This window comes from Salvelinus fontinalis, chromosome 14 (genome assembly GCF_029448725.1).
Source record: "Salvelinus fontinalis isolate EN_2023a chromosome 14, ASM2944872v1, whole genome shotgun sequence".
NCBI lineage: Eukaryota > Metazoa > Chordata > Actinopteri > Salmoniformes > Salmonidae > Salvelinus > Salvelinus fontinalis.
The window spans coordinates 19,018,983-19,045,572 of record NC_074678.1 but is presented as its reverse complement, the minus strand read 5'-3'; the positions used below and the strand labels follow the sequence as shown (position 1 = coordinate 19,045,572).

Genomic DNA, 26,590 nt, shown 5'->3' with positions numbered 1-26,590 from the left:
ACTCTTCTGGGAAGGCTTTCCACTAGATGTTGGAACATTGGTGCGTGGACTTGCTTTCATTCAGCCACAAGAGCATTAGTGAGGTCAGGCACTGATGTTCGGTGATTAGGCCTGGCTTACAATTCATCCCAAAGGTGTCGATGGGGTTGAGGTCAAGGCTCTGTGCAGGCCAGTCAAGTTCTTTCACAACAATCTAGACACAACAATCTAGACAAACTATTTCTGTATGGACCTCACTTTGTGAATGGGGGCATTGCCATGCTGAAACAGGAAAGGGCCTTCCCCAAACTATTGCCACAAACTTGGAAGCACAGAATCGTCTAGAATGTCATTGATTGCTGTAGCGTTAAGATTAAGATCTCTGGCCCTTCTTTGGACACTGTGTTAACAAACCTCCAGACGAGCTTCAATGCCATACAACTCTCCTTCCGTGGCCTCCAACTGCTCTTAAATGCAAGTATAACTAAATGCATACTCTTCAACCGATCGCTGCCCGCATCTGCCTGCATCTGCCTGCCCGTCCAGCATCACTACTCTGGCCGGTTCTGACTTAGAAAATGTGGACAACTACAAATACCTAGGTGTTTGGCTAGACTGTAAACTCTCCTTCCAGACTCACATTAAAACATCTCCAAACCAAAATTAAATCTAGAATCGGCTTCCTATTTCACAACAACGCATCCTTCAATCATGCTGCCAAACATACCCTCGTAAAACTGACCATCCTACCGATCCTCGACTTCGGCGATGTCATTTACAAAATAGCCTCCAACACTCTACTCAAAAAAATTGGATGCAGTCTATCACAGTGCCATCCGTTTTGTCACCAAAGCCCCATATACTACACACCACTGCGACCTGTACGCTCTCGTTGGCTGGCCCTCGCTTCATACTTGTCGCCAAACCCACTGGCTCCAGGTCATCAACAAGTCTCTGCTAGGTAAAGCCCCACCTTATCTCAGCTCACTGGTCACCATAGCAGCACCCACCTGTAGCACGCAGTCCAGAAGGTATATCTCACTGGGTCACCCCCAAAGCCAATTCTTCTTTTGGCCGCCTGTCCTTCCAGTTCTCTGCTGCCAATGACTGGAACGAACTGCAAAAATCACTAAAGCTGGAGACTCCTATCTCCCTCACTAGCTTTAAGCACCAGCTGTCAGAGCAGCTCACAGATCACTGCACCTGTACATAGCCCATCTGTAAATAGCCCATCAAACTACCTCATCCCCATACTGTTTTTATTTATTTATCTTGCTCCTTTGCACCCCAGTATCTCTACTTGCACATTCATCTTCTGCACATTTTACCATTCCAGTGTTTAATTGCTATATTGTAATTACTTCGCCACCATGGCCTAATTATTGCCTTACCTCCCTTATCCTACCTCATTTGCACATGCTGTATAGACTTTTTCTACTGTATTATTGATTGTACGTTTGTTTATTCCATGTGTAACTCTGTGTTGTTCTAGGTGTCAAACTGCTTTGCTTTATCTTGGCCAGGTTGCAGTTGCAAATGGGAACTCGTTCTCAACTAGCCTACCTTGTTAAATAAAGGTGAAATAAAAAATAAAAGTTTAAAGCACTATGCATTGGGGCAGGTAGCGTTCTCCGGGCATCCACCAAACCCAAATTTGTCCGTCGGACTGCCAGATGGTAAAGCGGGATTCATCACTCCAGAGAATATGTTCTCACTGCTCCAGAGTCCAATGGCAGTGCACTTTACACCACTCCAGCCGGCGCTTGGCATTGCGTATGGTGATCTTAGGCTTGTGTGCGACTGCTTAGCCATGGAAAACCATTTCATGAAGCTCCCGACGAACAGTTAACACTTGTGAGTGCTGCAACCGAGACCAGACGATTGTTCTGTAAGCTTGTGTAGCCCACCACTTCATGACTGAGCCGTTGTTGCTCCTAGACGCTTCCACTTCACAATAGCAGCACTTACAGTTGACTGTGGAAGCTCTAGTGGGGCACACATTTAACGAACTGACTTGTTGGAAACGTGGAATCCTACGCCGGTGCAACTTTGAAAGTCACTGAAAGTCACTCAGTAAGGCCATTCTACTGCCAATCTTTGTCTATGGAGATGGATGTGTGCTCGATTTTATGCAACGGGTGTGGCTGAAATAGCCGAATCCACTAATTTGAAGGGGAGTCCACATATGTATATACAGCGTATTTTCTTTCTTATTTAACTGCATCATTGGGAAAGTGCTTGTATGTAAGCATTTTACTCTCTACACCTGTTGTTCTACACCTGTTGTAATCAGCGCGTGTGAAAAATAACAAGGTTCTCCCCCCAATTTTGTGATATTCAATTACGTTCTTGTCTCATCGCTGCAACTTCCCAACGGTTTCGGGAGAAGGTCGAGTCATGCATTCTCCAAAACATGACCCGCCGAACCACACTTCTTAACACCTGCCAACTTAACCCGGAAGCCAGCCGCACCAATGTGTCGAAAGTAACACTGTTCAACTGACAACCAAAGTCAGCCTGCAGATACCCGGCCCTCCACAAGGAGTCGCTAGACCACAATGAGCGAAGTAAAGCCCCCCGGCCAAACCCTCCCCTAACCCGGACGACGCTGGGCCAATTGTGCACCGCCATATGGGACTCCAGGTCACAGCCGGTTGTGACACTGCCTGGGAATGAACCCGGGACTGTAGTGACGACTTGCAGTGCCTTAGACCTCTGCGCCACACGGGAGGCTGAAACAGCTTTTCTTGAACAATTCTGCCTCTGGCTAATGAGAAAAATAAAATTAGCAGCTCTAACGCAATATTGGGGCAGCAGGGTAGCCTAGTAGTTAGAGCGTTGGACTAGTAACTGAAAGGTTGCAAGTTCAAATCCCCGACAAGGTAAAACTCTGTTGTTCTGCCTCTGAACAAGGCAGTTAACCCACTGTTCCTAGGCTGTCATTGAAAATAAGAATGTGTTCTTAATTGACTTGCCTAGTTAAAGATTTTTTTAAAAATATATCTTTCCAATTTGTAAGTCGCTCTGGAAAAGAGCGTCTGCTAAATGACTTAAATGTAATGTAAAATGTATTGTTCTTCATCTTCTATTGACAGGACAGTAAACTGAGTGCTAGTCTGTTTGTGCTATCCCGCCAAGAGCACAAACAGATCTGTGACCAGGCTAATAGGACAGATAGTAGAAGACAGACAGGAAAGATGTGTCGAAAGATGGGACCAGGATTCATTCCAGTTAAGTGTATATCTACCCACCCACCCACCGGTAACTGCCCAAATAAAGAAAACATCATAAAGTGTCTTAATAGGGCGTTGGGCCAGTATCTGCTGTTCTGCCCTTGAGCAAGACAGTTAACCCTCACAACAACTGATCCCCTGGGCACCGATGATGTGGATGTCGATTAAGGCAGCCCCCTGCACCTCTCTGATTCAGAGGGGTTGGGTTAAATGTGAAGGACACATTTCAGTTGAATGCATTCAGTTGTGCAACTGAATGTATCCCACCTTTCCCATGAGCCAGAACAGCTTCAAGATTCTACAAGTGTCTGGATCTCTATTGGAGGGATGCGACAGCACTCTTCCACAAGAAATTCTATAATTTTGTGTGCTGATGATGGTTGTGGAAAACACTGTCTCAAACGCCACACCAGAATTTCCCATAAGTGTTCAACTGAGTTGAGATCTGGTGACAGATGGCCAAGGCATATGGTTTACATTGTTTTCATGCACATCAAACCATTCAGTGATTACTTGTGCCCTGTGGATGGGGGCATTGTCATCCTATAGGGACACAGCCACGGTAACCAAAATAATGGCGTGCCCAGCATTTTTATATATGACTCTGAGCATGTGATGTTAATTGCTTAATTAACTCAGGAATCACACCTGTGTGGAAGCACCTGCTTTCAATATACTTTGTATCCCTCATTGACTACTTATTATTATTTTGACAGTTACCTGTATGTGCTGAAAGCGCCAGCGCTAAAGAGCTAAACCAACTCCAGAGCACACAGGGTTGCACAGATTGTAAAGCAATCTGTTGCGGGTAAAGGTTTCAGACAAAGCACCAGGGTTGCAAAATTCCAGTTACTTTCCCAAAATTATTTGGCTTTTCAAAAATACCGGTTGAAGAGTTCCAGACTTGAAGATTCTCTAGTGGGAACTTTTTCGGAATTCTGCAAACCTATGAAGCATTCACCTTCATAACATTGAAGAGTACTTCCTGTCCCAAGCTGTCCTCCTTAAAGAAGTCATGCTCAGGATACGTCCGGGCGATGTCCCGGCGAATCAGCTTCTCACATGGTGATGTCATCTTCAGCAGCTCAGAGTACTGGTCTTTGATAGGCATGTTCTGGGCGTTGCATAGCAACTGCCACACTATTGCTCGGAAGTGATGGGGGATCCCTTTTCTGACCAGATCCTGTTTGGAGAGAAGAAAAATATTGGTCAATACCATCCCGAATGCTTGGGACCTTCCTACCCTAAACCATAACCCTTACCTAACCTTAGCCTTAACCATTTTACATTTCAACTTCAATGGGGTAGGGACATCAAGGTACCCGGATAGCACGGACAAAACATATAATCAGCGTTTACTTTGTTTTGAAAATGCTAATATTACAAATTGGTGTCAGTGGACAAACCGAAGTGTGGTTTGCAGTTTACCCAACCTTGTCTATAGATCGCTTTCAAGGTATATAAATAGTTTCGCTGAACTGGTCTATTCCTAATCATTAACGTAACAGCCTCTGATGGAAAATATGTAGTCCTTGTTTTCTGAGTGTGTTTATATATCAAGGAACATACTGGTATCCACATAAAATGTTTTATTCTATGTGGTGTTCAGAGCAAACACAATCATGTGTCTGTGTGCTGCTATGCTCCAGTGTGTTTTCTCCACAGCACAGCATGTACCCCAGTCAGTCATTCTAATAACATTTTCCACCACTAAATATAATCTAGTCAGCGAGGCATTGTGCAGAGTGAAATGTTCTTGTAAATTACTGCCGATGTGACTTGATTAAGACATTTCCTCTGCAGAGAGGGAACACTGACCAGTGGTGCTGGATGGAGTGTGTGTTAGTGTAGGCTATGTGTTGTTTTTGTGTGCGAGTATGTGTGCGTGCAAGCTTTCGAGAGTGTGGGGTCAGGGGATCTTTCTCTCTCTCTCTCTGAGGTCAGTCTTGAAAGTCCCAGCCTTGTAATGGAAACACACACACACACAATCCCTCCACTGGATAATACTCACACACATGCAAGAGGAAACACATGAATAACGCATACAGCTGCAATTACGCCTGTAAAATGACCTGCTCACATTACTCTGTCTGTCACTACATTACTCAGTCTATGGTTGGTGTTCACTCAGTGTTAAGTCCCAAATGGCACCATATTCCCCATCTAGGGCTCTGGTCAAAAGTAATGCAGTATGTAGGGCATAGGGTACCAGTTGGAACGCATCCAAGGACAGGCTCATTGTTAAGAGGCTTATCTTTTTTTCTGGAGCACCCTAGTGGAAAAGGGGGAATATGATGCATTGAATTCGTCGCTAGCACGTTAAATTGAGAATGTCAATTTTGCTGATACAACATAAAAGTAGTCCACGTAGTAGTATCATCCTGCCTTGCAAGTTGAAACACACTAGACTAGGTCAACAGGAGAGAGCAATGTCAAATGAGCAATCTATTTGTTGAGGAGCTCAACATGATGATTAATAACATGACTAGGATGCAGTCTTGCAACAGTCAGGTTACATGGAGGTGATGTAACTAAGGCCTCTTCTCTGGAAAAATTGTGAAATACTATTGTCATTTATAGGGCTGTGGCGGTCACAAAATTTCGTCAGCCGGTGATTGTCAAGCAAATAACTGCTGGTCTCACGGTAATTGACCGTTAATTAACAAACACATTTATAATCTCCTGGCTTCCACACACAGCCTTCAATCCACTGATGCAGACCTTTGCAACGTCTACATTTTAAAAAGTCTTATAAATCCATGTAATATAGCCTACACATTAACAATAAATCCATTATTTATTTTAGACCGGTCTAAAGAAACATGATATGAAGAAAATGTAGTCTATTTCAGAAGACTTGTTCTTAAGTCAGGTCCTGATCTAACTATGCCATATGGCTGTGGCTACACTAGTGCATTTAGCAGACAAGATTTGCTTAGAATTCCGTGGCATTATTTTTATAGTCTGAAGAATTCAATTGAACAAAGCTGAATATTTTTCTCCAACCATTGAGGGAGTGTGCACACGCGGCTTTTCTGTGTTACGCGGGTGTTCTGTGTTGAGCGGCTAACTAAGAAATAGGTACTCCTATATGCTTAATTTAGAGTTATTAATGTAACTTTAGTTGCTCTACAAACGTTGGGCTATATGTTTTGCATGCTGTGACTAATGATTATTTGAAAAAAGTCACATGAAAAGGCATGAGCTCTGCTTAGTTTTTTTGCGCAGGCTGTACACACTTCAATCTCCTATTCACAATTTGACAAGCACTTGATAATGCCTAAAATTTCACGCCGGCATCCTCTTTGTGTGGCCGTAATGCCCCCTAAAACAATCCATGCCTTTTGCAGCCAGTGGCCATTGCGCCCTTGGGCTAAATATAATAATTATAATGACCTTCTCCCTGAGTGCTCAGTACGCTGCAGCTCCTCTCACTCAAATGGCTCTCCATCACCTGATCGGGTCTTTCTCACAGGCTACAAGTGAAGACAGACGTCGGGGGCGCAACTGCGCACGTTCTTATCCAATTCCGAGGTGCATATTGAAGGTATTGGGAGAACTGTCCACATTTACTTTTCATCAGCCAACAAGATGAGTGGGCCTAACGAACAGCAAAAGCATTAGCCTATGTCGGGCTCCCAGGTGGCGCAGCGGTCTAAGGCACTGCATCTCAGCCCAAGATGTAGGACCTGGTTCGAATCCAGGTTATCACATCCAGCCGAGATTGGGAGTCCCATAGGGCGGCGCACAATTGGCCCAGTGTTGTCCGGATTTGTATGTCATTGTAAATAAAAATTTGTTCTTAACTGACTTGCTAAGTTAAATAAAGGTTAAATAAAAAATATGTTTTAAATGTCAATCTACTATCCCCCTTAGTACAAAATTTGATCTATTCTATTGGTCAACTTGTCTTTCTGTGCGAGAAAGAAATATTCCAAACATAGTGTGGAACAGTTGTGGGATGCGATAGATCTCAAATTAATATAACCACTAGCATCAAAAAACACTTTTTATGCAATGAGGCTGACGGAACAGATCAGAACATTTAGCTTAAAAATGTTGATAAACTAATAGGCTATTTTTTTACATTATAAGCGCAGCAATGTGCACACGGCAGTAGGCTATAAGCGCAAATGTTCCATTAGCGGGAAAACAGCCTGATCAAAAGTGACCACAAATGCGATTATGCATGTAATGCTTTTATTATAAAGGTGAATTTTTATGGTGAAAATGATCTTCCCCAAACTTGAAACTCACACGCTGCTTATGTATGCCAGTTAGGCTCTACACCCCTTGTAAAGCAGATTAATGAGCTTCATTTTAAGAAGTTATTTGGCAACTTTAGTTGTGATACAAACCGTATCAAAACATATAGGCGTAATGCGCTAGGCTACATGAGGTGTGCGACTATAATTAGAAAAAGTTGCACACAAAAGTCATAGTTTCTTGCCTTACACTGGCATCATTCACAAGTGATAATATATAATTTGCAAGTAATAGGCTAATATTATCACCATCAGACTATTCTTGATTTAATCTTCTTTACATATACTAAATAATATATGTGTGAATTTTGTTGTTGTTGAATGGACCATTATCATCCATGTATCTTGAAACAGGGGCAGATGAAAATTACATGTCATCTACGCACTTAAATAGCGAATGGAGGACGTTTTTCCCGTGGTTCATTTTCATGCCAGCCAGGTAGACTATATTCCTGCTGTAAAGATAAACGATGTATTTAATATTAGGTAAGTTGAGAAGTAAATATGACCTCAGCAAAAAAAAGAAACGTCCCTTTTTCAGGACCCTGTCTTTCAAAGATAATTTGTAAAAATCCAAATAACTTCACAGATCTTCATTGTAAAGGGTTTAAACACTGTTTCCCATGCTTGTTCAATGAACCATAAACAATTAATGAACATGCACCTGTGGAACAGTCATTAAGACACTAACAGCTTACAGACGGTAGGCAATTAAGGTCACAGTTATGAAAACTTAGGACAATAAAGAGGCCTTTCTACTAACTGAAAAACACCAAAAGAAAGATGCCCAGGGTCCTTGCTCATCTGCGTGAACGTGCCTTAGGCATGCTGCAAGGAGGCATGAGGACTGCAGAAATTGCAATGTCCGTACTGTGAGACGCCTAAGACAGCGCTACAGGGAGACAAGGCGGACAGTTAATCGTCCTCGCAGTGGCAGACCACGTATAACACCTGCGCAGGATCAGTACATCCGAACATCACACCTGCGGGACAGGTACAGAATGGCAACAACAACTGCCCGAGTTACACCAGGAACGCACAATTCCTCCATCAGTGCTCAGACTGTCTGCAATAAGGCTGAGAGAGGCTGGACTGAGGGCATGTAGCCCTGTTGTAAGGTAGGTCCTCACCAGAGATCACCGGCAACAACGTCGCCTATGGGCACAAACCCACCGTCGCTGGACCAGACAGCACTGGCAAAAAGTGCTCTTCACTGACGAGTCACGGTTGTGTCTCACCAGGGGTGATGGTCGGATTCGTGTTTATCGTCGAAGGAATGAGCGGTACCCTGAGGCCTGTACTCTGGAGCGGGATCGATTTGGAGGGGGAGGGTCCGTCATGGTCTGGGGCGGTGTGTCCTAGCATCATCGGACTGAGCTTGTTGTCATTGCAGGCAATCTCAACGCTGTGCGTTACAGGAAAGACATCCTCCTCCCTCATGTGGTACCCTTCCTGCAGGCTCATCCTGACATGACCCTCCAGAATGACAATGCCACCAGCCATACTGCTCGTTCTGTGCGTGATTTCCTGCAAGACAGGAATGTCAGTGTTCTGCCATGGCCAGCGAAGAGCCCGAACCTCAATCCCATTGAGCTCGTCTGGGACCTGTTGGATTGGAGGGTGAGGGCTAGGGCCATTCCCCCAGAAATGTCCGGAAACTTGCAGGTGCCTTGGAAGAGTGGGTTAACATCTCACAGCAAGAACTGGCAAATCTGGTGCAGTCCATGAGGAGGAGATGCACTGCCGTACTTAATGCAGCTGGTGGCCACACCAGATACTGTTACTTTTGATTTTGACCTCGCCTTTGTTCAGAAACACATTATTCCATTTGTTAGTCACATGTCTGTGGAACTTGTTCAGTTTGTCTCAGTTGTTGAATATTATGTTCATACAAATATTTACACGTTAGGTTTGCTGAAAATAAACGCAGTCGACAGTGAGAGGACGTTTCTTTTTTTGCTGAGTTTAGTAGGCCTAGCCTATTAAAAGCTGATGGGATGCTCCTCTATTTAGTAGAGGCCATCACTCTGTTTTCTCACGCAATTGCAAAGCCTTCAGAAATGTTGTGCAACATAAGCTCATGATCTCTCATGAAGTGTTTGATTAGATTTTTTATTACAATTGCATTGATGTCAGAGTGATTAGAGGGACAATATATTGCTGGGTACCAGGCAGTTTTAGCAAGTTTGGTAGGCTACTAATGACCATCAGCAGCATCAGAGCTTGGAGAAGCCTAATTACTGTGACAAAACGGTTATTTGGAATTGACCGTCTTCATGACTCGTGACCGCCGTTGTGGTGGTAATTCGGTCACCGTAACAGCCCTAGTCACGCAGCCGAGGTCCAGTGGAAGGTTCTCCACCACTTTAACATACAATGCAAAACTAATGCATAACAGCACCTCAGATTTACCATTAGCTTTTTTGTCTGTGACCAGGCTTACGATGAGCACACCGACAGCGTCATTGCACAAAATAGTACGCAGCCTCATCTGGATATGTATGCAATAAAAGTTAAACATTCAACTTCTGCTACCATTTCTGTTGAGCCGTCTACGCATACAGTTTGACGCATTCATTCGATAAATCCAGCGTATACATCACACCGAATGCACTGCAACGCAATGCTGCAAGGCAAACGCCGCGTTTCATTGGAAATGAATTGAAATTCTGGTGTACCAAAATGCATTGATGCTGTCGGTGTGTTGGAAGCGATACTCTTGGTCCTGGATGTTAAGTTCATGTTTTAAGTATCCCTATATTTCTGTTATTACGGGGCTATCACTCAGTCAAGAGTGCGCATGCACAGGAAGTCTAGTCGTTGATGGACCTAGCCTTGAGTGAAATGGCTACCTTGTAGTGTGTTCATATAGTAAACTTTGTTAAACTGGAACCTTGTCGTTGTGTCATTTCCAGTTGACACTGGAAACACGCCCCGATTGGCTGATTCAGATGTCATTGACATGGGCGACTAGAGAGTTGGCAGTGAGCACTAAGAAGGCTACATTTAGAACAGGGTTCACACGGTAAAATCAAGACAACAGTAGTAAGGGTCAGTGAGAGACGTAGCTGGCCTTGGGGAAATACCCCTGAACTGCGCCTGTATAGTATCAATACCAGGAAACAAAGAGACCGCTGTACTGTACAAAATGTATTCACTAACTTCATTGATTACAAATATCTGTGCAACTTATAGCTAGCTAGTAAGCGAAGATAGGAACCTTGTATTATTCACTATTCTCTGAAATATTCAGGCGAGGATGAGAGGAATCGAGCACAGATTGAGACTCACCAATAGTCTCTCACCTATAGGTTTAGGGCATAGGGGAAGGGGTAATGGTTAGGGGTAAGGGGTAATGGTTAGGGCCAAGGGTAAGGGGCAATGGTTAGGGCCAAGGGTAAGGGGTAATGGTTAGGGCCAAGGGTAAGGGGTAATGGTTAGGGCCAAGGGTAAGGGGTAATGGTTAGGGCCAAGGGGTAATGGTTAGGGCCAAGGGTAAGGGGTAATGGTTAGGGCCAAGGGGTAATGGTTAGGGCCAAGGGTAAGGGGTAATGGTTAGGGCCAAGGGTAAGGGGTAATGGTTAGGGCCAAGGGGAAGGGGTAATGGTTAGGGCCAAGGGGAAGGGGTAATGGTTAGGGCCAAGGGTAAGGGGTAATGGTTAGGGCCAAGGGTAAGGGGTAATGGTTAGGGCCAAGGGGAAGGGGTAATGGTTAGGGCCAAGGGGAAGGGGTAATGGTTAGGGCCAAGGGGAAGGGGTTATGGTTAGGGCCAAGGGGAAGGGGTTATGGTTAGGGCCAAGGGGAAGGGGTTATGGTTAGGGCCAAGGGGAAGGGGTTATGGTTAGGGGGAAGGGGGAGGAGTTTAGGGCATAGGGGAAGGGGTTAGGTCCAAGGGGTAGGGAGTGAATTGAGACGGGCTATTCCAGAGAGTTGACTCTTACAAAAGGCCAATAATTGTCTCTCCCTTTTTAAGCTTGTCCCCAGGCTATTGTGTACAGGAAGTGTCCAGTGCACGAGAGTACTCACCTTGAGCTGCTTCTCGTTCTTCTTGCGGAAGTCCTCCCACTCGTTAACTATGCGTCCCCAGAGGATCCAGGAGTCCTCCTCCAGGTGAGACAGATTGGAGGAGGCCGAGGAGCTGGACACCAGGCTGGAGACGCTGTTCCTCCTGGAGCCGTTCACAGAGCGGAGGGACTTACTGTCCGTCTCCAGCAACCTAGAGACACAAAACACAACATGCATGAGCTTCTCTTGCCACATATGACCAGCATATAACCATTATACTCAGGCATACATGATCTCCAATGAGAGACATTACGATGGGAGTTCGGACTGAATGAGAGAGCATTTCATTCTATGTTCGGAGGTGAAGGCAGCTCAAATTACGGACGACAGATATAGATTATTTAATGTAGCTTTAACTACTAATGTACCAAATCAAGAATAAACACACGTAACTGGTCAATCTGAAACGTTTCATTAGTGTCAATAGATAGATAGTCACTGTAATGGTTAGCTGTGCCACTAGAGATTTTGGGTTCAAGTCCAGGCTCTGTCGCAGCCGGCCGCGACCGGGAGACCCATGGGGTGACGCACAATTGACCCAGCATCATCCGGGTTAGGGGAGGGTTTGGCCGGCAGGGATGTCCTTGTCCCATCACGCACTAGCGACTCCTGTGGCGGGCCGGAAGCAGTGCACGCCGACACGTCGCCAGGTGTACAGTGTTTCCTCCGGCACATTGGTGCAGCTGGCTTCCGGGTTAAGTGGGCATTGTGTCAAGAAGCAGTGCGGTTTAGGTGGGTTTCGAAGAATGGACGGCTCTCGACCTTCGCCTCTCCCGAGTCCGTACGGGAGTTGCAGCAACGAGACGAGACTAACTACCAATTGGATACCACGAAATTGGGGAGAAAAAGGGTATAAATAAAAATAATTTAATAAATAGATAGTCACTGTTACAGTAGAAAGGATCAGACATGCATTGATATGGGCAGTGTGTGTTTACTTTACACTGGGTAAATGCTTGAGGCAAGTAGCCCAATAATTGATGCTGAACATTTATCCAAATCGTGCTGGCACTGGTAGACGGTGAAGCCACTAAATTCTAGCGCAGTGCTAAAAATGGAAACGCTCATTCAATGCGGAAGAATTTGCAGTGAGATATAGTACAGCTTTATGACAGAGCCATAGCCAAGGAGAGCCCACTGCAACAGCATCCCCAGTGATGATGGGAGAATAGCCAGCTGCCAGCTCTGAGCCCTGGATGTAGGGTCAATGGGGTTACAGACAGTACTAGGGACAAAGTGCATCTCTTAAAAAAGGTTGGCAGGACAACACATCCTTTCACAGCACTTCTGTTTGTTTCCTAAAAGAAATGCAATGAACATGGTGGATAGTAAAGCCTTGAACAACCATCATGGTCACTATATCAGGGTCATTACTATATCAGTCAGACTGATATTTCATGGAACATTTAACTTGCATTAATGTCCCAAGTGTCGCAAGTGACAGAAAGCAAAGTGGACTTAGACAGTTGATTAACTATTACTTCAATGACATCCTACATTTGACTTTAACCCAAAACATGACCAAAAAAAAAAAGCTATGACACGTCAACAGTAAAGTGGGTCAATACAAAGTAGCCTAAATAACTACCTGCCATCTGGTCTCATCTATTTGATTGAAAACATTCCTGAAAGTGGGTTGGTGAGAAAAAGCTGCAGGAGTATGTTTAAGTTCACAGCAGACTGACCTTGTATCACTGTATCAATTAATGTGCCAATTTGTTTGTCACTGGAGCTGTAAGACTGAAGTTAACAGACACTGGATCATGTTCATTAGGGAACGGAACAGAACACATTTTAAAACAAATTGTAACAGAAAACGCAAATTAGCATTTCTCATCAGACAAGTCCAGGCAGTCCATCCCTGTTTCAGTCAGTTGTCTTTCCGTTTAGTGCCATATGAACAGGACCCAGGGCTGTGAGAGGGAACCATGCCTCCCAACCTATGCAGTGCTGACGAGCCCATGTGTGTCCCAAATGGCAACCTATTCCCTATGTAGTTCTGGTCAAAAGTAGTGCACTTCATAGGGAATAGGGTGCCATTTGAGAAGAGGCTATGGCCTATGCTGGGACACAGAGGCTCAGAAACCTGAACTCAGAAAAAGGGCCTGGGCCTCTCGGCTCCAGGGTGACGTCACTGGGAGTGCTCCCAGACTGGGTAGGGTTACAGCCATATTTGGGTCAGGAGGAAGGGGGCCAGGGTAGGCCTGTGTTACAGGGACAGCTAGGAGATCCCCAGCAAGGGTTTTACATTTAGGACATACATTCAACATGTTGGGAAAGGTAGTAAATATTGCAGATGAATAATACTGTGTCGTGAGAATAATTTAAAAACAGTGATAGCTGCTTGCTTAATTAAAACATAGCTTTGCTTTCAAAGGCAACAGATCTAGAAAGCAGTAGGCTAGATACCAGACTATGTATCATGATAGGCCTAAAAAGTGACAAGGCTGTTGCTAAATGTAGAGCCCAATGTCATCACAACTATAATGGGATGTGAGGGAATACACTACTAAGATATAGACTAAAGGTTTAAGCCATCCTAACAGGACGCAATGTTGCAGTAGCAGCCCATGGCTTCTAGCAAACATGCAAGATAACACTGAGTGTGTTCTTAAGAGGCCGTGTGGAAGTAGGAAGGGTAGGGAATGTTGAGGTCATTGATAAGGTTAGTCACTGGCCTCAGTGGCCTGTAACGATTCACTTTCCGCTAACCTAAAAAGTCTATGAGTTGTTGGCCTAAAGCAACAAATGTAGCCTAGAACATGGAACAAACAATCCATTTCAACCATGGATGAAGAACCGTCCACATATTCTCCTCTCCCTCTCTCCTTGGTAGATTATCACACTGACATTTTCAGAAATTTTCCAAATGTTGATACACTGTTTATTCTAGGCACACACTGACAGTCAGAAAACCTGAATTTCCCATGTAGCCTAGTAACTGCTCCTCCGCTAATAATTCACCAGTCGACAAAACATTCCATGTTGGGTTCTCACAGATGGCTCAAATGGCTCAAAACAAATACATCAAACCATTGTAATTTACTGAAAAGATCCAGTACAGCACAGAGATTCGTAGGAGGAACAACAGAGGATACAAAGGAACTATTTAAACAAGTTGCTCTGTCGCCAAAATAATCCATGTCAGCTAGACTTTGTCCTCAGTTATGGCCTCTCGGTATCGAGAAGAGAGCCATGGCATCTAGAAAGAGAAGTTAGGATCCTCGTGCTGCTTACCAGGATAAACTCATGGTGCTGTCTTCATGTCTTTGATGTGTAGTTAGAAGATCCAGAGAAGCTACCAGCCTTTGCCTAGTGAACTGGCTGAACTGAGTCTGGCACTAGTCTCTCTCAAACGCAAACCTCTTATCTACTTTGCACAGTACAAAGGCCTTCCCCTTCTCAGTGTGTGTGTGTGTGTGTGTGTGTGTGTGTGTGTGTGTTGCATTACATTAGTATCTGTGATAGTGCATTGATCTCAAAGTACACAAGTCTTCCCTCGGTGGTCATAGATGTATAAAAACCTACTTTTGATGCACCTGCAGATCAGTGTCTTCCTGCTCAGTCAGAAAGTGACGGTAACTAGGCCTTTACATAAAACTAAGATAGAAAAACTGCCAGTCCATTATTTTATATATCTTGTTCTCATCCATTTTGGTATTTAAAAAGGGGAGAAACAAGGAATTTCAACATCAGTGTGACATCATACAACATTTTTTTATTATTTATTTTGTAGAAAGATTATTCCTGCAATGAATGTGTACTTCTTCAAAGACACAGTGCTGGTTCGGAAGATACAACTTATTTTCTATGGGAGTCAATTAAATTTATCAGATTGGAAAAACTTTGTAATCTCCGATAAAAATGTAACATTTCTGTAGACGAGTCATTTTCAAACCCCAGTCACGATGATCCTCAAGACTGTACCTCCTACCCTTGACACTGCAACAATAGCTCTAAATGTCGTGCTTTTTGGTCCACCAGCCACGCATATTTTTTACCAGTAATTTGCCATAATTACATAACACAAAAAAGCCATGGCCATGCTTTGTAATGATTCTAAAACAAATGTATTAGTAACAGGTAATGTGGTATATTGCTCAATTACAAAAAGTGTGACCCGAGTGTTTTAATCAAAATATAAGGGACAAAATATTCAGCTGCCCCTTTAAAGCGGGAGGTTACCATGGTAACAGGGCCACTCGAGTCCTGTCACGTGTGTCTGTGTGCATGTGTGAGATTTGGGATCTGATTAGGGAGTCTTCACTATCAGTTGAAGCAGCAGACAAACAAACGTTGAAACGCAACCCGAGCTTGTGAACAAAACAAATGTAAATAGCCAAGAAACACGAGGACAAAGTCTCACTCTGCAGACTTTCGAGTAAATTAGACCGACTTTTATGCCTGTACGCAGCACCTCCAAAAATGTATCTATCAGCACTTAATTCATTGCACACAGCTCCCCTGCCAGGCAGTATTGCTGCACGAGGTGGGATATACAGTAGGATTAGTATATCTTTGTGCAATTAGCAGCTATGAAACAAAACAGCAGAAATACTTTGAAAACAGCTACTACAGCCTTTTTCTAACCCCAACATGTACTCAAAATTGACTTTTGACTATTTTTATTTGCAAATGTAATAGAGCCCCACAGTGGAGGTGTCATAATACCCATAAAACCTTGCGGTCAAACAGGGAAATGGTTCCATTCGTTTTTCCACCATTGCTTTTTAAAAACACTTAAAATAAGGGCTGTGTTTTGTGTAGGCTTACCCTGGCGTGACATTTTGAAAACCATGTATATCTCTCTTGCATAGGGAAAAATAAATTGTGGGAAAACGATTGGAACCATTTCCTTGTTTGACTGCTATGTTTTATGGGTATTATGACACCTGTTATGACTCATAAGGTGGTACTCTATGCTTGCACTGTAGAGCCTTGCAAATTGACCACCCGCCAACGTGGCTGGTGAAATAGACATTCTTAACCGCCAACACCTAAATTGACCCCCTGGAGGGAGACTGATGCAGGAGGGAGGGGCAGCAGGGACATGTGCCAAATGAAAGAGGCCAGCTGTAGCCCTGCTTGAACTAAACACCACACCTGCTGTCCACCCTCTGTTGAGGAAGGTGCTTAGAGGTCTGTCCAGGACAATGAAAAGTTGACCTTTCCCCCCTATAATTACTTTGAACAGGAGGAGACATCGCCACGCTGTTGTCTTCAATCATGTTGTAGTGACTTCTGAATAATAAAATCAGCGAACTAAGAGGTTAAGAATCACTACTTCTGACTGCTCCTCTACTCAGTTGATGTCTTAACGGATGTTAGCCAAGCTTTATAAAGCATAAGGAAAACAGACCTATTCAAATATCATTCTCACTTCTCCTTCTCTCACACGGCAGACTGTTCAGAAGATTCAGCCAGTATTAGCTTTCATTAACTGTGTCCTACTACTACAACTCATCATCTCAGCCCCATGAGCATCGCTCTCACACTTCAGACAGATCAGTACAGCCACATCTCACAGGGCTCTGACTGCAGACTTCTTCATTTGCGATTGCCATACTGAGTCGTCGTCCCAAATGGCAACCTATTCCCTTTATAGTGCACTACTTTTGATCAGGTCCCATCTCAGCAAGTCACCTGCTGCACTTCTCAGGCCTTGTTCTTTCCATGTCAACACTCAGACTGCTCATAAAAGCAGGGTGAGAGCCACAGGACGGAGAGAAAAGGGTAGAGTGGAGGGGACAGCAGTGGCTGTGTGTTGAGTCCTAATGCACTTATCTTGTTTCAGCTAATGAACACTTCAGGGACAGACAATGTGGCTGTAGGCCTACTTTTACTTAGATCATTGTTAAAATGTCTTTGTAGCCACTGTCAGTCACTGTTATTGTTAGACAATTAAGATTGATATAACCACTGCCTTTGTCACTGGTCTAATCAATGCAAATGTTGTACATGAAAAGAGGAAAGGGAACAAAAACGTATTCATATGTTGACAGAACTTGATTTAATTGATTTATTAATTCATAGTTGGCACTCACCTGTTCTGCTCCTCCAGCTTGGCGAGCAGCTCCAGTTCATCTGGGCTGAGTTTAGCGGGCGATGCCGACGTGGGAGACGGGGAGAGGGATGTTGAGGAGGCGGCTGTGGTGGTCTGCAGGGACGAGGGCACCGTTGCCATCTGGCTAGACGAGGTGGCAACCTGGCTAGCCATCTGACTAACCGTGTGTGACACAGAGTTCTTCACCCATGAGAGAGTAGAACTCAGCTTGCCTGCAACCTTGTCAGTCGCCACCTGTGGAGAGAAGCATGTGAGCTGTAGGAGGGATTTACAAGTACACTTCCTTCCTTCTGTCTGTTTTATGTATTTTGGGCTCTCTTTCCTGCAATGTTTAAGTTTATGAACACTGTCAATAGTCCTTTTTGTTCTCTGGCTGTCCAACCATCTCTAGACATATTAGAACACTGATTTGTGACTGTTACTGTGTAGTAAGGCTTTTCTTGGTGTGGATCCATGCTTCATCTAATGACTGTCTCGTTTTTTTTCTTCGTCACACTGATGCATCAAGAATTTACAATACACAGACTATTAAATTCAAAAGCCGCAGCTTGAAGGAAGAAAGACAAACTGGTCTCAGTAGGTCATTGATACAGTGCATTTAGAAAGTATTAATACCCCTGGACTTATTTCACATTGTGTTGTAGCCTGAATTCAAAATTGATTAAATAGATTTTTCCAACCATCTACGCACAATACTAAATAATGACAAAGTGAAAACATGTTTATTTTATTGAAAATGAAACACATATCGAATTTATATAAGAATTTAGACCCCTGAGTTAATACATATTAGAAACACCTTTGGCAGCAATTAAGCTATGAGTCTTTCTGGTTAAGTCTGGAAGAGCTTTGCAGACCTGGATTGTAGAATATTTGCACATTATTCTTTTTTAAATTCTTCAAGCTCTGCCAAGTTGTTTGTTAATCATTGCTAGACAGCCATTTTCAAGTCTTGCCATAGATTTTCAAGACGATGTAAGTAAAAACTGCAACTAAGCCACTCAGGAAGTCGCCTTGGTAAGCTATTTCAGGGTATATTTGGCCTTGTGTTTTAAGTTATTGTCCTAATGAAAAGTTGAATTTGCCTCCCAGTGTGTTGGAAAGCAGACAACCAGGTTTTCCTCTAGGACTTTGCCTGTGCTTAACTCAATTCCATTTATTTTTATTAAAAAAAGAACTCCCCAGTCCTTGCCAATGATAAGCATACCCATAACATGATGCAGCCACAACCATGCTTGGGAAAAAATGAAGAGTGATACTCAGTGATGTGTTGGATTTGCCCAAAACATAACACTTTGTATTCAGGACATAAGGTTAATTTCTTTGCCACATTTTTGGCAGTTTTACTTTAGTGCCTTATTGTAAACAGGATGCATGTTTGGGAATATTTTCTATTCTGTACAGGCTTCCTTCTCACTCTGTCATTTAGGTTAGTATTGTGGATTAACTACAATGTTGATCCATGCTGTTTTCTCCTATCACAGCTATAAGTCTCTGTAACTGTTTTAAAGTTACCATTGCCTCATGGTGAAATCCCTGAGTGGTATCCTCCCTCTCCGGCAACTGAGTTAGGAAGGACGCCTGTATCGTTGTAGTGACTGGATGTATTGATACACCATCCAAAGTGTAATTAATAACTTCCCCATACTCAACGAAATATTCAACAGCTGTTTCTTTGTTTTTTTTACACCCATCTACCAATAGGTGCCCTTCTTTGCAATGTATTGGAAAACCTCCCTGGCCTTTGTGGTTGAATCTGTGTTTGAAATTCACTGCTCAACTTAGGGGCCTTATAGATAAGTGTATGTGTGGGGTACAGAGATGAGGCAGTCATAAAAAATAATGTTAAACAAAAATCCATGCCACTTATTATGTGACATGTTAAGCACATTTTTACACCTGAACTTATTTAGGCTTGCCATAACAAAGGGGTTGAATACTTATTGACTTAACGCAATTATTTTTGTACATTTGTAAAATGTCTATAAACATAAATCCACTGACATTATGGGGTATTGTGTGTAGGCCAGGCTATAACACAACAAACTGTGGAAAAAGTCAAGGGGTGTGAATACAGTCTTAAGACACTGTACATATTGAATGTATTCAGTTACATCACACCACTCACTCCAATGAAACTGACACCACTAGTGAGAATGTTGTGAGATCCAAAGGTCTATACTATAGTCTACCATCATGATACAGTAGGCTATGTCTTTCCATCTGAGGAATAGGCCTACAGGAACATTGGTTAAGCAGACAATGTGCAATATACCTTTGATGCTTTAAGTAGCAATGTCCAGCTGAATTAAAAGGTGACAAACGCACCTCTAAAATGGATGAATACATGCTACACTAAACCAAGAGTTCCTTGTAAAAAAAGGGACACGAGACAATACTAAACAAGCTGTTAATAAGTCACCAGACATTTCACAACAGACAGTGGTCCCATACTGTAGGCCTTTGTGCTTGAGTTGTAGCTAATTCTGTGTAGCCTATGGCTTGACAACGACACTACAGTATGGGACCAGGCTAGACATATCAGTATCAACAAAATGAAAACAAGTTAGAAAAAACTCCCACCAGAAAAGACTGCCAGGGTAAGCAACACTCCAGTTCATCTCCTAACCTAACAGAATGACACCAAGCCTCAACTCCGTCTTTTGAACAATAGTCTCAAAAGAAGTTTGCGGTGTGTCTTCCGTTACTTTGCAGGGTCATATGCTGATCACAGTGTCAGGGCAGACAGGGTCAAAGTTCTGTTTCTCCTCCTGAGATATTCAACACAGCACAGTGCTGCCTGGCACCAACAGGAGTTGGTTAAATCTTTCCTTTCAACTGTAGTCCGCAAGATAAGAGCCTCTGGAATTCACCTGACAGCGGGTGGCTCAGAACAACGTCAGTCACCAACTCATGTCACATCAAACTTAGAGTGCACTACTAGAGACGTAAGTTTGACCTCAAGAGGAAGTCTGAGGAACCTCAGTCATCAAGCAGGTTTTTGTTGTTCTGTCAAAAATGGTGAGTCACTTGATTTCTAGATCATTGCAAATATTCCCTGATCGTCAATTTCCTTATAAATCAGCACAATAATAATCCATGTCCAAGTGAGCGGGAAATACTGCATCAGTGCTGAGGAAAAATACAATCTTATCACCCTCTCAGAATGACATTTACACAGTACAGTTTCCACAAGCTATAGGCCTAATCATAATGTCTGTTGCAAAAAAAAATACATTTAGTGTTGAGAACAACTAACTAGTCTGCATGTTGTTTTGGCTGACAAACTTAAGCCCATGGCTCTACCCAGTCCCTTGACACAAAACGTTTCGAAAGCAGCAGCTGTTGGAATGAAAACACAGACAGCTGTTTCTCTGGAGAGAAGACGCCTACGTCCCCACCTGCTACATATTTCTATCTAGTGCTGTGGTGATACAAATGTTAGAGTGACGCAAATTTGACTGTTGAGTGACTGAAATAGAGGATCATTGTATTAGACCTAGGTGGCGTATATATTCAGTCTTGGAGAGCAACACTGATTGACATAATGCTATTTCATCTCTGGGAAACGAGTCACGACTTCACACTAACCATATCCTGTCATTTAGATCTGCAGTACTAATGAGGCCTGACTGACATCTTTAGAGAGAAATCCTCAAAAGGAAACCCCTTCTTGAAAGGCTAACCTCAAGTCACTTACTCAATTTACACACAAGCCCACGGGAGCAGATGATATTGCTACCAGAGAGTCTCAGAGGCGTGTTCTGAAAAGTAACAACTCCTCAGCTCTTCTTCCTGGACCGTCTACATCATTTATACACAGAGGCAATTTGCTGCGTTGTGAGAATGCCAGAGCAGAGCTGAATCCGAGTCGACATCCACCAAAACCTCATGCATTTTGAGTTACTGTAGCTTAATGAGGAAGAATATAGAGCTGGAGCTCTGTCCCATAGTGAGCCTCAGAGAGTGTTTGATTTTTTTCCTTCTCATCTGCTGGGCCAGTTCATTAATTAAAACAACAGCATGGTCTTTAAGTGCTCCAGAGTCCTAACGTTAACCCGTTTAAAGGTCTTATTCACATCGGCTACAGAGAACGTGATCACACAGTTGTCCGGAACAGCTGGTGCTCTCATGCATGGTTCAATGTTGCTTGCCTCGAAGCAAGCATAGAAGGCATTTAGCTCATCTGGTAGGCTTGTGTTACTGGGCAGCTTGCAGCTGGGTTTCCCTTTATAACCCGTGATAGTTTGCGAGCACTGCCACATCCCGATAAGCGCCCGAGCAGGTGTAGTAGGATTTGATCTTGGCCCTGTATTGACGCTTTGCCTGTTTGATAGTTCATCGGAGGGCATAGCGGGATTTCTTATCAGTGTCCGGATTAGTGTCCCGCTCCTTGAAAGCAGCAGCTCTAGCCTATAGCTCAGTGCGGATGTTTGCCTGTCTACCTGGCTTCTGGTTGTGATATGTATGCACGGTCACTGTGGGAACAACGTCGCCGATGCATTAATGAAGCCGGTGACTGACATGGTAAACTCCATGCTATCGGATGAATCCCGGAACATGTACAGTATATCATTTCCATATTACCCACAGATACAGTGCATTCGGAAAGTATTCAGACACATCCCTTTTTAAACATTTTGTTATGTTATAGCCTTATTCTAAAATGGATTAAATAAAAACAAATCCTCAGCAATTTTCACACCACACCCCATAATGTCAAAGCGAAAACAGGTTTAGAAATGTTGGCAAATTTATAAAGAGTAAAAACAGAAATACCTAAATTACATAAGTACTTAGACCCTTTGCTATGAGACTTTCTACAACTTGATTGGAGTCCACTTGAGGTAAATTCAATTGATTGGACATGATTTGGAAATGCACACACACCTGTCTATATAAAGGTCCCACAGTTGACAGTGCATGTCAGAGCAAAAACCAAGCCATAAGGTCGAAGGAATTGTCCGTAGAGCTCCGAGACAGGATTGTGTCGAGGCACATATCTGTGGAAGAGTACCAAAAAAATTCTGCAGCATTGGGGGATGTTTTTCGGTGGCAGAGACTGGGAGACTAGTCAGGATCAAAAGGGAAAGACGAACGGAGCAAAGTACAGCGAGATCCTTGATGAAAACCTGCTCCAAAGTACTCAGTACCTCAGACTGGGGGCGAAGGTTCCACTTCCAACAAGACACTCACCCTAAGCACACAGCTAAGACAACGCAGGACTGGCTTCGGGACAAGTCTCAGAATGTCCTTGAGTGGCCCAGCCAGAGCCCAAACATCTCTGGAGAGACCTAAAAATAGCTTTGTAGCGACGTTCCCCAACCAACCTGGCAGAGCTTGAGAGGAACTGCAGAGAAGAATGGGATAAACTCCCCAAATACAGGTGTGCCAAGCTTGTAGCGTCATACCCAATACTGAATGAACACTTATTTTAACTTAATATAATACATCAATAAAATCAATTTAGCCTCAAATAAATAATGAAACATGTTCAATTTGGTTTAAATATTGCAAAAACAAAAGTGTTGGAGAAGAAAATAAAAGTGCAATATGTGCCATGTAAGAAAGCTAACGTTCAAGTTCCTTGCTCAGAACATGAGAACATATGAAGGCTGGTGGTTCCTTTTAACATGAGTCTTCAATATTCCCAGGTAAGAAGTTTTAGGTTGAGGTTATTATAGGAATTATAGGACTCTCTCTCTCTATACCATTTGTATTTCATATACCTTTGACTATTGGATGTTCTTATAGGCACTTTAGTATTGCCAGTGTAACAGTATAGCTTCCATCCCTCTCCTCGCCGCTACCTGGGCTCAAACCAGGAACACATCGACAACGGCCACCCTCGAAGCAGCGTTACCCATGCAGAGCAAGGGGGACAACTACTCCAAGTCTCAGAGCGAGTGACGTTTGAAACGCTATTAGCGCGCAACCTGCTAACTAGCTAGCCATTTCACATCGGTTACACCAGCCTACTCTCGGGAGTTGTTAGGCTTGAATTCATAAACAGCAAAGCTGCTGGCAAAACACGAAAGTGCTGTTTGAATGAATGCTTACGAGCCTGCTGGTGCCCACCATCGCTCAGTCAGACTGCTCTATCAAATCATAGACTTAATTATAACATAATAACACACAGAAATACGAGCCTTAGGTCATTAATATGGTCGAATCTGGAAACTATTATCTCGAAAACAAAACATTTATTCTTTCAGTGAAATACCGAACCGTTCTGTATTTTATCTAACGGGTGGCATCCATCAGTCTAAATATTCCTGTTACATTGCACAACCTTCAACGTTATGTCATAATTACGTAAAATTCTGGCAAAATAGTTCGCAACGAGCCAGGCGGCCCAAACTGTTGCATATACCCTGACTCTGCGTGCAATGAACGCAAGAGAAGTGACACAATTTCACCTGGTTAATATTGCCTGCTAACCTGGATTTCTTTTAGCTAAATATGCAGGTTTAAAAATACATACTTCTGTGCATTGATTTTAAGAAAAGGCATTGATGTTTATGGTTAGCTACACATTGGAGCAACGATACGCACCGCATCGATTATATGCAACGCAGGACACGCTAGATAAACTAGTAATATCATCAACCATGTGTAGTTAACTAGTGATTATGTTAAGATTGATTGTTTTTTATAAGATAAGTTTAATGCTAGCTAGCAACTTATCTTGGCTTCTACTGCATTCGCGTAACAGGCAGGCTCCTCGTGGAATGCAATGTAATCAGGTGGTTAGAGCGTTGGACTAGTTATCTGTAAGGTTGCAAGATTGAATCACCCGAGCTGACAAGGTAAAAATCTGTCGTTCTGCCCCTGAACGAGGCAGTTAACCTCTTTCAGCTAGGGGGCAGAATGTTTATGTTTGGAAAAATAACGTTCCCAAGGTAAATGGACTATTTCTCAGGTCCAGATGCTAGAATATGCATATAACTGACAGATTAGGATAGAAAACTCTAAAGTTTCCAAAACTGTTAAAATATTGTCTGTGAGTATAACAGAACTGATTTTGCAGGCGAAAACCTGAGGAAATCCAACCCGGAAGTGCCTTTTATTTGGAAAAATCCCTGTTCCGTTGCCTGCCCCTCCATTTAAAGGGGTATCAACCAGATTCCTTTTCCAATGGCTTCCTCAGGCTGTGACCAGGCTTTAGACATAGTTTCAAGCTTTTATTTTGAAAAAATGAGCGAAATTTTTCACAACGCGTCAGGTGTCCTTTGATTAGTTCCTGCGCGCGAGAGATGTAGCTCAACATTTTCTTTCTCTGTAGTATTGAATAGGTTACCGTCCGGTTGAAATATTATCGATTATGTATGCTAAAAACAACCTGAGGATTGATTATAAAAAACGTTTGACATGTTTCTACAAACATTACGGATACTTTTTGGAATTTTCGTCTGCCTTTCAGGAACAGAACGAGCCTGTGGTTTTCTGAACATAACGCGCAAACCAAATGTCGGTTTTTGGTTATAAAACTAATCTTTATCGAACAAAAATAACATTTATTGTGTAACTGGGAGTCTCGTGAGTGCAAACATCCGAAGATTAGCAAAGATAAGCAATTAATTTTATTGCTTTTCTGACTTTCGTGACCAAGCTAAATTTGCAGCTAGCTGTTCTTACTGTTTTGTCTAGTGATTGATAAACTCACAAACGCTTGGATTGCTTTCGCTGTAAAGCATATTTTCAAAATCTGACACGATAGGTGGATTAACAACAAGCTAAGCTGTGTTTTGGTATATTTCACTTTTGATTTCATGATTAAAAATATTTTTAGTATATATTTTTTTTAATTTGGCGCTCTGCAATTCAGCGGTTGTTTAGGAAAATGATCCCTGTAAAAGGATCCCTGCGGCAAGAAGTTAACCCACCGTTCCTAGGCCGTCACTGAAAATAAGAATGTGTTCTTAACTGACTTGCCTAGTTAAATAAAGGTGCAAAAAAAGTTTTTAAATAACAATCGTCCAAATCGGTGTCCAAAAATACCGATTTCAGATTGTTTGAAAACTTGAAAATCGGGACTAATTAAATCGCCCATTCCGATTAATCGGTCGCCCTTTAATCTAGGCTATGTTAAGGACCATAATAATGAACTATTTATAACCTGCAGATGATAAACACACACATATAAGTTGGGTGAATTTTGGCCCATTCCTCCTGACAGAGCTGGTGTAACTGAGTAAGGTTTGTAGGCCTCCTTGCTCACACACACCTTTTCAGTTCTGCCCACAAATGTACTATAGGATTGAGGTCAGGGCTTTGTGATGGCCACTCCAATATCTTGACTTTGTTGTCCTTAAGCCATTTTGCCACAACTTTGGAAGTATGCTTGGTGTCATTGTCCATTTGGAAGACCCATTTGCGACCAAGCTTTAAACTTCCTGACTGATGTCTAGAGATGTTGCTTCAATACATCCACATCATTTACCTACCTCATGATGCCATTTATTTTGTGAAGTGCACCAGTCCCTCCTGCAGCAAAGCACCCCCACACCATGATGCTGCCACCCCCGTGCTTCACGGTAGGGATGGTGTTCTTCGGATTGCAAGCCTCCCCCTTTTTTCCTCCAAACATAACAATGGTCATTATGGCCAAACAGTTATATTTTTGTTTCATCGGACCAGAGGACATTTCTCCGAAAAGTACAATCTTTGTCCCCATGTGCAGTTGCAAACCGTAGTCTGGCTTTTTTATGCCGGTTTTGGAGCAGTGGCTTCTTCCTTGCTGAGCGGCCTTTCAGGTTATGTCGATATAGGACTCGTTTTACTGTGGATATAGATACTTTTGTACCGGTTCCCTCCAGCATCTTCACAAGGTCCTTGTTCTGGGATTGATATGCACTTCTTGCACCAAAGTATGTTCATCTCTTGGAGACAGAACGCGTTGTCCCATGGGGTTTATACTTGCGTACTATTGTTTGTACAGATGAACGTGGTACCTTCAGGCGGTTGGAAATTGCTCCCAAGGA

At 43.1% G+C, this 26,590-nt stretch overlaps 1 protein-coding gene across 3 annotated transcripts in view; it reads right to left on the bottom strand.

Moving 5' to 3' along the window:
• The window catches only part of LOC129869582 (ecotropic viral integration site 5 protein homolog), a 67,530-nt gene that overhangs the window by 29,924 nt on the left and 11,016 nt on the right, over nt 1-26,590 (bottom strand). Inside the window, exons 2-4 of one of the 3 annotated variants that reach the window (XM_055944102.1) lie at nt 17,587-17,840; nt 11,504-11,693; nt 4,174-4,395 (exon numbers count right to left, since the gene is read on the bottom strand). In XM_055944102.1, coding sequence (XP_055800077.1) covers nt 4,174-4,395; nt 11,504-11,693; nt 17,587-17,759 — 585 coding nt within the window. In that variant the 5' untranslated portion in view covers nt 17,760-17,840. Of the gene's footprint in view, nt 1-4,173; nt 4,396-11,503; nt 11,694-14,779; nt 14,888-17,586; nt 17,841-26,590 lie in introns of those variants that run through there. The other 2 variants (XM_055944101.1, XM_055944100.1) reach the window with 2 other exon arrangements.